This window comes from Bacillus rossius, chromosome 5, assembly GCF_032445375.1.
Source record: "Bacillus rossius redtenbacheri isolate Brsri chromosome 5, Brsri_v3, whole genome shotgun sequence".
Lineage (NCBI taxonomy): Eukaryota > Metazoa > Arthropoda > Insecta > Phasmatodea > Bacillidae > Bacillus > Bacillus rossius.
Window position 1 is genome coordinate 36,954,291 of NC_086333.1, and position 14,181 is coordinate 36,968,471.

The window sequence follows — 14,181 nt, forward strand, 5'->3', positions numbered from 1 at the left end:
TTTCGAAGAAAGGACAGGAATCGAACTAATTAATCAGTATTCTAATAAGTAATTTGTTTGATGAATTTTGGAATTTTTCTCGAATCTCTAGCAATAAACTTATGTATTTTCAAGATGGCGACCGTAACGAAAAGTGCAACGGTTTTTTTTTAAAGAAATTTATTATTAAATTCGATTGATTAATTTTTTAATGATTTTTAAATTTTTTCCCGACTTTCTAACAAAACAAATACAGATATTCAATATTGTGACCGTAACGATAATTGTTACAGTTACGTCTTAATACATGATGGTGGTTCTGTCTCGAACAGGTGGTGCTATTATTACTTCAAATCAAAAAAATTGCAAGTTCGAATATGCATGTTATTTTTATATATACCTTATTTTATTCTCAATTTGGTAAATGTCTCGATGGCCGTGCTGTTAAAGGCGTATGTTTTCCAACCTAGAAATCAGAGCTGCAATGGTTCGAATCACAGCGCTTCCAATGTATTGTTTTAAAAAATTTATATTTAATATGTCGATAAGGACCATAATAGCTATGGTAGGTAATTGAACATCGACCTTATGTGATGAATCAGAGCGACGCTGGCGCTCTCTATGAACAAACAGCAGAAATAAAGTCAATGGTATCCAAGATGGTGGCCGCCAGAAGAATAAAAAAATAAAATAAAGAGCTAGGCTGGCGCTCTCTAGAAACAAACAGCGGAAACAAAGTCAACGTTATCCAAGATGGCGGCATCCAGAAGAACAAAAAAAAATCAAGAGCATTGCTGGCGCTATCTAGGAACAAAGAACAGAAACAAAGTCGACGGTATCTAAGATGGCGGCCTCCAGTGGAACAGTAAAATTCAATATGGCGGTCATGACAAAAATTTCATCATAATGAGTGGGGCGCTCTATTTAAATATGGCGGATCCAAGATGGAAAAAAAAACAGACTTAGGTCGTTGAAACCGTAGTCGTCCATTCCTATATGTCTAAAAATTGTAACGAATGTAAACGCTGAATTTTTTTTTTACATAGGATGTAAAGTATTACCCCAGTATATAACATTATCTTTTCAAAAGTTTTCTTTTACTGTAAGTTCTCACATGCTCTGTGGTTTTTAAATAAAATAGTTTGACTCAAAGTTTTTTTGTCCTAAAGTCATTTGTCCTAACTTGGTTTTTCATAATGTCATTGTCCTAAAATCATTTGTCCTAAAAGTTGTTTGTCCTAAAGTCGTTTCTCCTAAAGTCGTTTGTCCTAAAGTCGTTTGTCCTAAAGTCGTTTGTCCTAATGTCGTTTGTCCTAAAGTCGTTTATCCTAATGTCGTTTGTCCTAAAGTCGTTTGTCCTAAAGTCGTTTGTCCTAATGTCGTTTGTCCTAAAGTCGTTTGTCCTAAAACTCAGAGTAATGATTTATCGATATTGGAACCGTCGTTTGTCCTAAAAGTCGTTTGTCCTAAAGTCGTTTGTCCTAATGTCGTTTGTCCTAAAGTCGTTTGTCCTAAAACTCTTAGTAAAAATATTTTGAAGCTGTTCCGTCGTTTGTCCTAAAATTCGTTTGTCCTAAAGTTGTTTGTCCTAACGTCGTTTGTCCTAAAGTCGTTTGTCCTAATTTTTAGGACAAACGAAATTAGGGATAAACGCTTTAGGACAAATGATTTTAGGACAAACGACGTGTACCCCGTTTTTTTACTACGAGGTACCGTTTCCGAGATATTGTGCGACATTAAGACATTCTGGGAATGTTCAGGATTTTAAATTTGACTTAAATCTTATATATTTGGTTATTACGAGTACTCGTAGTTATGAGGATTTTTCTCGCCATTGTCAGCTCTCGTAGTAGCGAGGTTCCACTGTACTGCCGTGAATGCACGAAAATCCTGCGGATGGTCCGGCGGTAGCCAGCCAGTGTGTGTAGGTGTGTTTGTAAGTGATAAGAATGTAGAAGAGAGAGAGAGGGAACAAGCAAGCCGAGTCGGCCCAGTCAGCAGGTGTGTTTGTGTGCGTAAGAGATTATTAGAAAGAAGAGGAGAGAGAGAGAGATAGTGTGAGCCCAGCCTTCGTGTGCGTGTGTGTGAGAGCAAGAGGAAGTCGCCAAGGTCAACTGGTACAGTCGGTTCACACCAGCAATACCCCTCACGAGTCTCATAGGGAAAGGTTATACGGGTAGTTCCGGTGCAGAGTTTTCTTTGCAAATTGTGTTCCACAAGTTAAACGTGGTGTATCCCTAAAACATGTCACACATCTAAATATAAGAATACCTACTGATAAATGTTAGATAAACAGTATCCAGGTAAATAACATTTTAATTGGTTGAAAAATAATTAATCATGTTTTTTGAATTTTTTTATATATTTTTTTTTCAAAATGCTACAAAGTGCTATATTTCACTTTTTAAAATGCTACAAAATGCTAAATTTCATTTTTAAAATGCTAAATTATACATTTTAAAATGCTAATTTTCCGGGGCTCTAGTAATCACTAATAGTTAACACTGTACTAACTGTTAAAAGAACAAAAAAAAAAAAAAAAAAAATCTACTATTAATATTGTCAGGCAGCTTCCAGTTCAGTGTCGTGATGATGCCATCAAGAATTTTGAGTCTCAGTGGGTGTTGTGGACAGAAGATTATGCTAACGGTAATTGTAAGTTTTAACCTTTTAACAGGGTGGCTGGTGACATCCCTTGCCTTAAGCAAAACAGCACTTTATTTAAATATTCCTCCCCGCAGGTGTGGCTTCTCCCAAGTACAGCTGTGCCTCGAACTCTTGATTACACACTACTGTTGGGTTGGTATACAGGTGACCAATAGGTGTTAGGTGGTGTGTAATCTAGTAACATTCCCATAGTTTGTACCAATTGCATCCAATGAACTGATCAAAAGTCAGCAGCACCTGGAGAAACTCCCAGCAAGTAAAAAAAAGGTTTGTTTAATGTTGCCGAAAGTGTTGCTTCAGCCCACCGTATAAACATATCATAACAAACAGAAACTTCAACCTTCCTTCAAGTGTGACTGGTTTGAATGGTTGTTTCTGTTGTTCTAATATGTCTCACCGCACGGTCTTTAGCAGGTTGCAATGTATGCACGCATGATTATATTCAAAGACATCACATGGAATCTCAAGCCAGAGTTAGTATTTAGCGATATTGTTGGTTGGTTTGTGTTGGAAAGTTGTCATTATGCGTGAAACACATCAGAACTACACGAGTCTCTGGCAGAACATATGATTTTCAAATACACAGCATGACCATATTAAACTCAAGGACTAAGTAAGTACAGGAATTACACAAAACTGATAAGACGTGAGCGATGGGTCGCGCGCATACTCACCACCGCGGTCCACTGGAGTACCCTGTCGGGGAAGTACTTGAAGACGACGCGTCGCCCCATGAACAGCGACAGCAGGTAGCATAGCGATGCGCCAGTGGCGGAGCAGAAGCACACTAGGCTCAAGGCTAATGGGAACGGGAACAGGAACCCACAAAGGATGGACAGCGAGATCGAGCCGGGAATGGCGAACGTTTGAAGACTGCAGCCAAGGTAAGGAAAAAAAAATTCAAAATTTAAAATTCCTCATGTAAGCACAACTGCTGTTGGTACTCCATGATGTGTGCACTGCTCTATTAACCATTTTCTTACCCTTAATTATTACCATTTATTAAAAAAATCTTGACAAAATTCCACCAACTTTTAAATTCCTTTCATTTCCCCTGGTTTCAATGTATGTAGCCAACCTGTTCGAGATAAGGTAACATGACAACACAACTCACATGAATGTCGCTGCTTACAGTAGGAATCATCCCAGCATTTGCCTGGAGTAATTTGTGAAATCAATGAAAAACCAAACCAGGATGGCAACACCAGAATTTGTACGTGGGTCTTCTGGATTGCTAGTTCAGTTCCTTACTAAGGTGAAACCTCACTCCATACATGCTTTGCTGAATGCAAAGGAACCATGTGCACTGACAGCGGATGTGATCCCAAGGTTGAGAATCTAGGACAGTGGACGAGGGAAGGCATTAAAGGTTGATCATGGCATCAGGCTAGGGCACTGATACTGGACGACCGAAACAATGTTACCTGAAGGTGTTACAACATTACACAGAGCATAATGCATTCTAATGGCTTATTTATATGCATTTTCATAGACTTGGCAAGATAGTTAAAGGAGTGCAGGAGAAAGGAGAAGAATAGTGGAACAGAGTGAAGAAGGAATGGTGGAGTGACAAAGAAAGATGAAGACATTTTTCTTTCCTGATCTGGCCGCAGGCTGGAAGAAGAAGAAGAAGAAGAAGAAGAAGAAGAAGAAGAAGAAGAAGAAGAAGAAGAAGAAGAAGGTGATTGTGTTGGAGATGGTGATAATGATCATGATGAGGTAGGTGGTGATGGTGATGACCATGGTGATGGTGATGGCGATGGTGGTGATGGCAGCAGAGGCAGCGATGACAGTGACAATGACAAATATGAATGATGACGTAAGTCAGTAACAACCAGCCCTAACACACTTGCATCTAGTATCTTCTATAGGCTACTAGTACTTAAAATTTAACAGCAGTAATTTAGGAGTGGTAAAAAAAAATCTCAAAACTTAATAGTACGGATAAGTTTACCAGGCGTAATATTATCAATGTTGTGTAAAACTATATTTTAACAGTAATCCAAGAATATATGTTTAATACCAATTTAAAATACACAGCTGCCAGAAGGATACAATATGTAGGTGACAAATATGGCACCCAGAACTTCAGTAAAGTATCTGTCCTTATATTTGTCCAAAACACGTCCCAGCTGCTTGGCATCATCAATATCTCTGGGAATTTTCACATGTTGCTTTTCATGCCTGAAACACATGCATGGTTCTTACCTCTTGTGAAATCACGAACCCCTATACTTGAACGCCTTCACCACTATCAAGAGGTAGAAAACCAATTGTAATATCACACAATCTCAAGAATACATCAATGTTAAATAGTTAATGCATTAAAAATAATTTTGTTGTTCAGTTTTAATTCTTACAAATAATTCCCTACTGTACAGAATTATGTGTTCCTATCTCTGGAACACATATATAATCGAAGCATAGTGTCTAGCTTAAATTTATAGTCCTAAAATTTAATTTGATCACTAATTGAATTTTTTTATACATTCCTTAAAGGTGAGATACAAAATATTAACAGTGAATTCAAAATCTTTTTTTGAGTATAAAATCAAATGATGTGGCTCGAATTCAACATTTTTACTGTGTATGTGCACAGCATTGTTTGCTGCGAAGTCAAAAACAAAACAACATTAAATTGCCTGCGTTAAGCCATTACTAGCACACTATTAGTCTCTTTTAATGAGTTTTTAAGGTTTATTAGTGAAAAGTTAAGCACTAAAGACAAATTAAGTACTTTTTAAGGACATTAAGAATGTGTTCAAACCCTGAAACAATAGCCTATGCTGTAAATGCATGTTCACATATTTATAATTATAGTGCATCTGCACATTGGTAAATAACTTTAAATACACAATAAGAAAACCAAAAAGGTTATGATTCCAACTACTTCATAATTTTTCTAATTATTATAATTTTTTTTCTTTAAGAAACATGTGTCCAGTCCTGTGCAAAGCTGTTAGAAAACTAATACCATGCAGATGATGTAAAAACATTAAGTTACATCATAAATAAAAAAATTTAGTTACATCATAAATAAAAAAATTTAGTTACATCATAAATAAAAACATTTAAACAAGAAAGTGTTCACAATTATTTTTTTATTTTTTTATTTTTAAGTAAACAGTTATCATTCAAGCACAATATTTTGGCACAGTTGGTTAAGTGGTTGTACCACCTCCCTCCTTCCACAGCAATCATTGCTTAATTCCCAGCAAGATCATTTAGACATCTAAGCACAAAAAATATGTACATCTAATTAAAACATTGTAACAAGTCACAATCATGCCCGCTAAGACGACAACTGTTCCTTGTACAAACACAAAACCATTGACACAACTCTCTATGACTGTCGAAGATAGTGGTGTGTAAAGTTTATGATTATTAATTGGTTCGAAATTGTTCATGATAATTACTGAATAAAAACATCCAAAATGATATTCTTCTTTTGTTCTCCTCGACAACTAAATTGTTAAATGTTCTTTACACCCTAAAACCGGCCGCAAACACTCATTTTCGCTGATCGTTACTCACTGTCTGTGCCTTCACAAACTAGTATGCCTAACGACTCCGTCGTCTAGGTACGCAGATACATGGGAAAATGAATCTCGGTGGGTCAGCGGACCACCACGGCCTACACCGCACATCTGGGGCCTACGAATTCCAGTTGAAAGTCTGAAACTTGATGAAAAGAAACTAATTATATTAAAGTGAGGCATGGCCCCAGCACCCAGATGTGAAACTGTCCATTCTTGACCGCTCAATATATGATTTAATGAGCTGCCGCCCCCACACGTCCTGTCGGCACAATACTTGAACAACGACTGACGAAACTCAGCACATCACAAAATACTTAGAAAAAATTACTTAGGTGGGGACTTCCCTGAAATACTGTCTTATTATTGGTTACAACACTTACTCTTACAGTTATGATGAAGTAACCGCCCTCTTTGAGGGCTTCCCTCACTCTGTCACCTGTCTCTCTCTCTCTCACACACACCTTCTGTCTCTTTGTAATATGACACAGAATTTTGGGATTCCCCAGTCAGATATTCCCATGGTCTGGGCTAACATCTGTCTCCCTCTTACACAGGATGCAAGAAACTATCGTATTTCGACACTGCTGTGTCACCATGTGTCTCTTTCTTTTGGCACAATACTCACTTTTTTAAAACCCACTATAAAACATGTACATAAAATAATATTAAAAAAAAACACTCCAATGCAATAAAATATTAAAATTCAGACACAGATAATACCCCAGCCAACAGAGTGAAAGCCAATAAAATTATAGTCAAGAAACTTTTCAAAATGAAATACTTAAAAATTAAAATTAATCACAAGAATATACAAATAATAAAATAAAAGTATGAAAAACTAGGTTACTACAATTTTGATGGATATGTAATACGCTGATCTACTGCAATACTGATAAACCATAATATTTATTCTTCTATTTTAAATATTTGTAAAAGCTGGGAAGGGCAGGGTCTTGTAACGTTACAACACGTGTCACATCTTTTAATTATTATTATTATTATTATTATTATTATTATTATGTATTTCAAACTTAATATTAAAAATCTACTATAACAAAGGGAATAAGAAACACTCTAATATTTAACTTTATTATCATCCTAGATTTAATAGTTTATATATAGGCTATTTATAAAATTCTAGTTTATGATTGTGTGAATGTTGTATTATAAACCATGGGTAAAATTTAAAGTATATGTACTAAATTGTGAAATGATTTATAATTAAAAGAGACTATAGAAACTTAAAGCAAAAATTGTTGATCCTGGTGTCCTGGTCCTTTTTTGTAATGTACATAAGCCCAAAAAATTCTGTTTTCAATTGATTATCCAGTTAGTTTATTTTTTACTTGATTATTGTATTATTATTTGCTGTGTATTTTGTAAATTTTTACATGTACCACTGACTTGTTCCATAGCTTATAATTTCGTACCATACTTAAATGTTACTTGGAATGTAATAAGTAATCAAATAACTGTATTGGATTGAATAGAATCAAAAACCTTCCTGACTTGGTTTTGATCCTGTAGGAGACATAAAAACAAGTTGGAGCAGCTGCCTCCGCAAAACATGTCTGACCTCACGACAAACAGCACCAGGAATGCCACGTTACAGCCACTTACTCCTCCAGCTCCGGGAACTTCATGTAGACGCAAGTGAGCGCCAGCAGTGAGACGAGGAAGATGACAGTCACGGTGGCGAAGGCCCTGCGAGTGCTGACGCCAGGCAGAGGTCTGGATCCTGCACCAGACAGAGCAGTGAGCAGAGCACTAGCACTGCGGTGAAAAGTGAGCACACAGCGGTTCATCAGCCACGTTCGTAACACACACGCACACATTACAACATTCCTGATTGCTTTGAAGAAAACAAACGGAACTGCACTATGATGACCAAAATAACACAATAAAATTCTTAAAATTAAAACAACATTAAATAAATTGTGCAAACTCACCAACCAAATTTCAGTTCCTTCATTTCAAAGATAGCTTTGTGTCTAGTAGTTAGGTTTACTGACTACCTAGCTTAGCAGAAACCATTTTAAAACAAATAATTTATCATGCAAAAATAAAAATAGTGCGTGGAGTCCCTCCGCGCGGAAGAAGTGAAACTTCGTAATGTGGAAATGAAAATAGGAAGGGGTAGAAATTGATTTTTAGTGAAATCATATTGTTTCTTTAAGACAAACTTTATTAACATTGCTTACAATTCACAATTGAACGCATCTTTTAATTATCATTTTCGACTGGATAAATATACAAATCTATAACATTTACAATGGGATTATGATAACTAAAGTAACATACAAAATGTTTGAGTTTTATTTTTTCAATATTTCTTGAAAAAACTGCATCAATGGTAGTTCCCCCTTTGGTTTTCACGACGCTCACACTGTTTACTTCGCTGCATAGCAAGAATACCACGCGCATGTGCTTGGGATCTACCGACTCACTCTCTTTCTCTCTCCTACTTTCTACCTTTGTGTATCTTTCTTTCTCGCTCTCTCTTGCGTTGGAATATTGGACGCTACTCGTTGCTAAGGCTCGCGCTGGCCTGTAACAGGTATACTACGCGCATGCCTTCGAGTGCCACGCATTCACTCTCGCTCTGTCTCTTTCTATTCCCCCTCCCCAGGAGCGTTGAACGTTTAACGCAACAGTGCTTTCATACCCCCTCCATGGTAGCGTTAAACGTTTAACGGAACCTTGTTGGAAGTCGCATTAGAAGTTTCACTTCAAAAATTAACCGGTTCACAAAAATCAACTCTGTTTTTGAGTTTTTCTGAAAAATTTTTTACAATGCATATTTTTTCCTTCTTTTTCCTAACACTTATTCCATCTCCATTTTTTCAAATACCTAGTAGGTTCCACATTTCCTTAATTTTTTTATGCACTTTACATTCTTTGCATTGCTCTGCTAATGTTTCTCCTCGGAGAAGACTCAGTAACTATTTAGCATGTCTACAGACAGTAACAGACTTCCATTCATAGGTAGGGACATAACATACCATTGTTAGAGACAAGATGTTATGGTTTTACTTATACATATGTTGTTTACTAGTTATATTCACCTATAAGACAATAACTGATTTTAAAGTGATCTAACATGGAGACTAAAACAGTGTCATATTTTTAGTGATAAAAACTGCATTTGTTAAAAACATTTGTTATAACATGTCTGGCGCATATTTATACACACAAAAAAAATTGGCAATCATTTGTGTGTTTCAAATATGTAACAGAAACTACACGTAATTTAGAAGGTCCACCCGCATACCTGCTATATTTTCATACCCGTTGTGAACTTACTTAATAATTGTGAAATAAGAGCATCCTTTACTTATTACTTATTTAACATATCTCAGAACAAACTAAAAATTGAAAATAAACAGCTTGCAAGCAGGTGTACCATTCATGCTCACTTCACTCACACTGATAATAGCAAAACATAAAAAACATAAATTTAAAAAAAGCTGTATGCCTGTGTTTAAAAAAAAACAAAACTAAATTAAACAATTTTTTTATGAACAAAACAACAAAACAAAAGTCTAAATAATTTGAACAGTGTCCAAACACTTTGTATTGTTACCAAATTTTAAATTTCATTCAAATATAAACTAATACATACAAATTTTTCTTGATCACCTCAGGAAAAAGACGGGGTTATGGTGTTTGAGTATTCAATTCACAGCGAAGTCATACCCAGATTTTTGGCTGATGTGAAATGTGGTTGATGCCATGAACCAATGGGTTATCTCAGGATACTCCAGGTTTTCCCCATAAATGCATTTCTTCGCTTCTCCAGTCTCATATCAACTCTGTTTCTGACCTTAATGTCAACCGAAAATTACAATTTTTAAATTTTTTTTATTGCAAGTCATTATTCTAGACATATATACACTATAAGCATCGCTACCGCTTGATATAAAACATATAAAGGATATTAATATAAAGTTAACGAAATTTACCATACTCCATTCGTAAAGGAAAGGAGAAACGATGTGAAACAAATTGGTGACAGGAAATCCTCGGATAGGAGGTGTAGACTTGATAAGGTCTCAAAGGTCTGCGTGGAAGAGGACGATACAAATCTGTACTTGTATTATTTCTTAAAAATTCCCAACTGCTGGTGGAACTTATTTCATCAGATTGAAGCTCTGAGTCACCTTCATTTATGTCCATTGCAAAACTACTTATTCTTCAGATGAAATAAATTCACAAGCAGTCCCTGATTGCATCGGTGAATCCTTCTATTTGTTTATTGTTTACATCATGGTTGCCAACAGATACAATATTCATTTTCTTAAAACAACAATTGGACAGTGTATATTCTCATTACTTTACTGACTTCATTTTCACAAATATTGGATAACAATAAATAAATATGTTACCATGTAGAGTACAACATAGAATTATTTATTGAAAGTGAATACAATATACCAGTTTATATTTTTTGCACAAAATTTTTAAATCAGATAATAACAGATTGTTTTGTTTTGTTTGTATATTCTCATGGAAACGTGATATTTTTAAAATTATTGAATACAATTTTACATAGAAAATTTTCGTAGAACTGTCAATTAAATATCAAGTATTTATAGCATAAACTTTATAAATAAGTATCGCATATTTGTATCTACGGCATGTATCAGTGTGAGTACTATATGGCTATTTCTTTACGAATCGAATGAATCCTATAGACTAATTATTAGATTTGTAATTTTGGGTAACCTGTAGAAACGATTCTCTTTTTTTTTTTTTTTTGTGTTTGATGTAAAAAAAATAAAAATAAAAGTATTTTGACAGTAATTTTTAACTAAGAAAAAGTACTTTGCAATTGGATTAACTTGGATTATAAATTATCAGGAACGCCGAAATAAACTTACGAAATCAGAAGAAAGCAGTAAGCGTTAAGACTTCTTGTGAAATACGGTAACCAGCATTACGTTTCTGTTGAGCTAAAATAAATAAATTCACGTATTAGAGGCTAGGCTACTTAAAAAGGCCTGACACAATCAACGACGTATTAACAAGTAGGGAAGCGGCCTTGCTACAGCGGACATATAATAACCCTATTCCTTTGAGAATAGGAATACTTCGCAATACCATAATATTGATATCGAAATGGTGGGGCATTACAATCCCTTCATTCTTACGGGACAAGTATGAGATTATTGAAGTTTTGAGTGGGAATTATTCACACCCTTGTTTTGCATAAGATATGTCTTGATATAGGCCCTAACTAACATTCGGGTATTGTATTATGTATTGCAGTTCTACCTATTCCAGTATAACTCTGTACTGAAAGTATATCACTCACAATATCTTATTTTATACTATAATTCTGTCCAGTTTAGTATATTTTGCTATACCACTTTTTATAATTTTAATTTTAATTATCAATTGTGATTTAATGTCCCAGGTGTCAAAGTATACTATAGCCCTACCTATTCTAGTATTGACCACAACATTGTTCATATATTTATTTATTTACAATTGTAACATGCCAATCAATGGCGCAAAGCCATTAGAATCAAAATACAACCAAAATAAAATTACCACAGTCTTCACACAGAACAAAAAAAAAAAAAAAAAAACAAATCCAGTAGTACAGAGATAATGAGTAAACAATACTACCTACATGAAAAATGGACAGCCCTTAAAACAGTACTGTACAAAACAGTATAACTGACAATATAATACTATTTAGATAATGCATTATATATAATTGCACTAAGATAGAGAATTTAAGTGTTGTACTTATTTATTTACAATTATTTTATTATTAACTAAGGGTATTAAGTTATATTTATTGAAATTTTTGACTAATCTGATATAAAATGTCCAAGGTATGGTTCAGTGTGCATAATAGTGGGATGATATTGTCTAACAAAAGACAGGATTTTAATTCCAGAGTTTTCCAAGAAATAATTACATTTAAGTTTACTTTCATACAATTTTTAACAAATAAAGCATAGGTATAATGTGTCTCTTCTTGATGAAAATGAACCAAGAAGAGAATGTATATCTACATTGTGCTGGAGATCTTTCAGGTTTCACAATGTTATTAGAAATGAACAGAAACAAGGTGTGGTTCCGTCTGAATATAATTACGTCAAATTTATTAAATGAAAATTTATAACAGATATTAAAAAATATAAACATACAATATCAATTACGTACTTAAACAGATCTCAGGTATATTCAGAAAGAAAAATATATGGGCCGACCCGAACTTCAATTATAAAAAGGTTTCATTTAAAAAATACATAAATCAATAAAAAAATACAAATATATTTAAACCATCCCAGTATTCTGAAGTCCAGAAATGATGTTTACCTGATGAACTTCGTCTGACTGCGTAATTTACGAAAGTTCATAAAAAGGTTAATAGATACAGAAGCACCGGAGGTCGGGGCTTCGTTTCCTGGAGATAAATAGAGATCATGATGCCAGGGCGCCTGTGTGCTGTTGAGGAAGGGTGATGAAAATGCCAATTTGGCTTCCGGCTCTCGGACCCTGTCTGCGAACAGTCCGAATCAAAACTGATCAGAACTTGTACACAGACAGTATACGGGGCAGAAAAAGCCCACAAAAGTTAAGGGGAGGTTGGGGAAAGTCGCGGATCATGACTCACCAGACAGGGAAGTTGGCTTCTATTTACCGATGCGTTGCCAGCCAGGAACTGGATTCCGCGAATACCGGGCTGAGCGCGGACGTTTTCACCATTTAAAAAAAAAATGATTTAAAAGAAAATAACTACTATGTTTCTTACTGTGCAGACGGACTAAACTACATAAAGAAGATTACAGGGATAGCATCCCTTATTTAATGGACTACATCGTCGGTTGCGGCCGGATGGTAGTCTTGCAGTGTCTCGTCTACTCGCCGATAATCGCAAACGGTCCGTCTGCAATCGCGACGCGAAGTGTCCCGCGAAGAACCGCATCTCGTAATTGAAAGTAAATGTTCTATCAAAAGTAGAGGGGAGGCACTGGGACGTCCGGACCGAAAGGTTCCGAAATTTCCCGAGTGGGGGGTCATAAAAAACAATGACTTCAATGTCTCGAAGTTGGTAGCACTGGCCGACTTTAGCGCTACCTGTTGAGGGGTGTCTGAAATAAAATAGAATCGACTCGCCCAAGACGTCTGCTATAACAAGGGGATAAAGGGCGCAGTCAGGAGCTGCACTCTGGCGGCCAAGATAATAAGTTACTGTTTCTGTCGCTAGATGTCGTGGGGTGGTCCATCTTTGCACACACATTTTTTATGCAAGTCGTCCTTGACGCCGGCCAACACTCTGCGGGGTTAACGGCAGGGCAATGCTCCGGAGCTGAATTCTCAGAACTGAAGGGGGGGGAGTGGATTAAGTAGGGGGCATAAAATGCAACGACGCTGGGAACGAGCGTCCATGACGTGCCTTTCGAGGAGAGAACCTAACACGTATTCGTGACGGTAAAGGCTATGGTCAGCTCGTCTCTGAGAAATGGTAACAACTCGTCCAGAGCTGTTGTATGCAGTTTTAGTCATGAAGTGAAGTAATATTACAAACCTGGGACGTGCCTGCAAGCGAGGGAAATGTTAAACAGGCTGCCATCAAAGTCTTAGATCTGCAAAAGATCAGATACGTCTCTGGGAAAGGTGCTTCTGTCTACTGGCACAAAGTTTAACTAAGGGGAGTACACCAGCCTAACAAAGAGTAAATCACCCTAAGTAACAAAATTATATAAAAAAAAAAAATTCAAAAAAATTTAAAATTATAATAAAATTAGAAAAAAAATGTGTCGAAATATCAAATTTCCGGCACATCATTGCTTAAATTATTATTTTGACTTATAATTTTGACCAATTTATTTTAAACTTTATCTAATTTATCATTGTCTGTTTTACTAATGAAGTTCCAAATAATGGAGCCTTATTCTAGTTTAGTTATAATTAAAGATATATAGACTTAAAACAGAATCTGAATCAAATGCATGAAAAGTAATACATTTAATTGGAG

The 14,181-nt window shown here is 35.6% G+C and overlaps 2 protein-coding genes across 5 annotated transcripts in view; one reads left to right on the top strand and one right to left on the bottom strand.

Moving 5' to 3' along the window:
• LOC134531706 (transmembrane protein 41B) overlaps positions 1-10,450 on the bottom strand; it is a 47,110-nt gene extending 36,660 nt beyond the window's left edge. The window contains exons 1-4 of one of the 2 annotated variants that reach the window (XM_063367520.1): positions 10,148-10,442; positions 7,806-7,923; positions 4,702-4,830; positions 3,321-3,519 (exon numbers count right to left, since the gene is read on the bottom strand). In XM_063367520.1, the coding sequence (XP_063223590.1) occupies positions 3,321-3,519; positions 4,702-4,830; positions 7,806-7,923; positions 10,148-10,361 (660 nt within the window). In that variant the 5' untranslated portion in view covers positions 10,362-10,442. Of the gene's footprint in view, positions 1-3,320; positions 3,520-4,701; positions 4,831-7,805; positions 7,924-10,147 lie in introns of both variants that reach the window. The other variant, XM_063367521.1, reaches the window with a different exon arrangement.
• A 487-nt stretch (positions 10,451-10,937) lies between these two features.
• The window catches only part of LOC134531707 (inositol polyphosphate 1-phosphatase), a 58,132-nt gene continuing 54,888 nt past the window's right edge, over positions 10,938-14,181 (top strand). For 2 of the 3 annotated variants that reach the window (XM_063367525.1, XM_063367522.1), the window contains exon 1: positions 10,939-11,111. The gene's annotated coding sequence lies outside the window, so the exon portion shown is untranslated. Of the gene's footprint in view, positions 11,112-14,181 lie in introns of all 3 variants that reach the window. The other variant, XM_063367523.1, reaches the window with a different exon arrangement.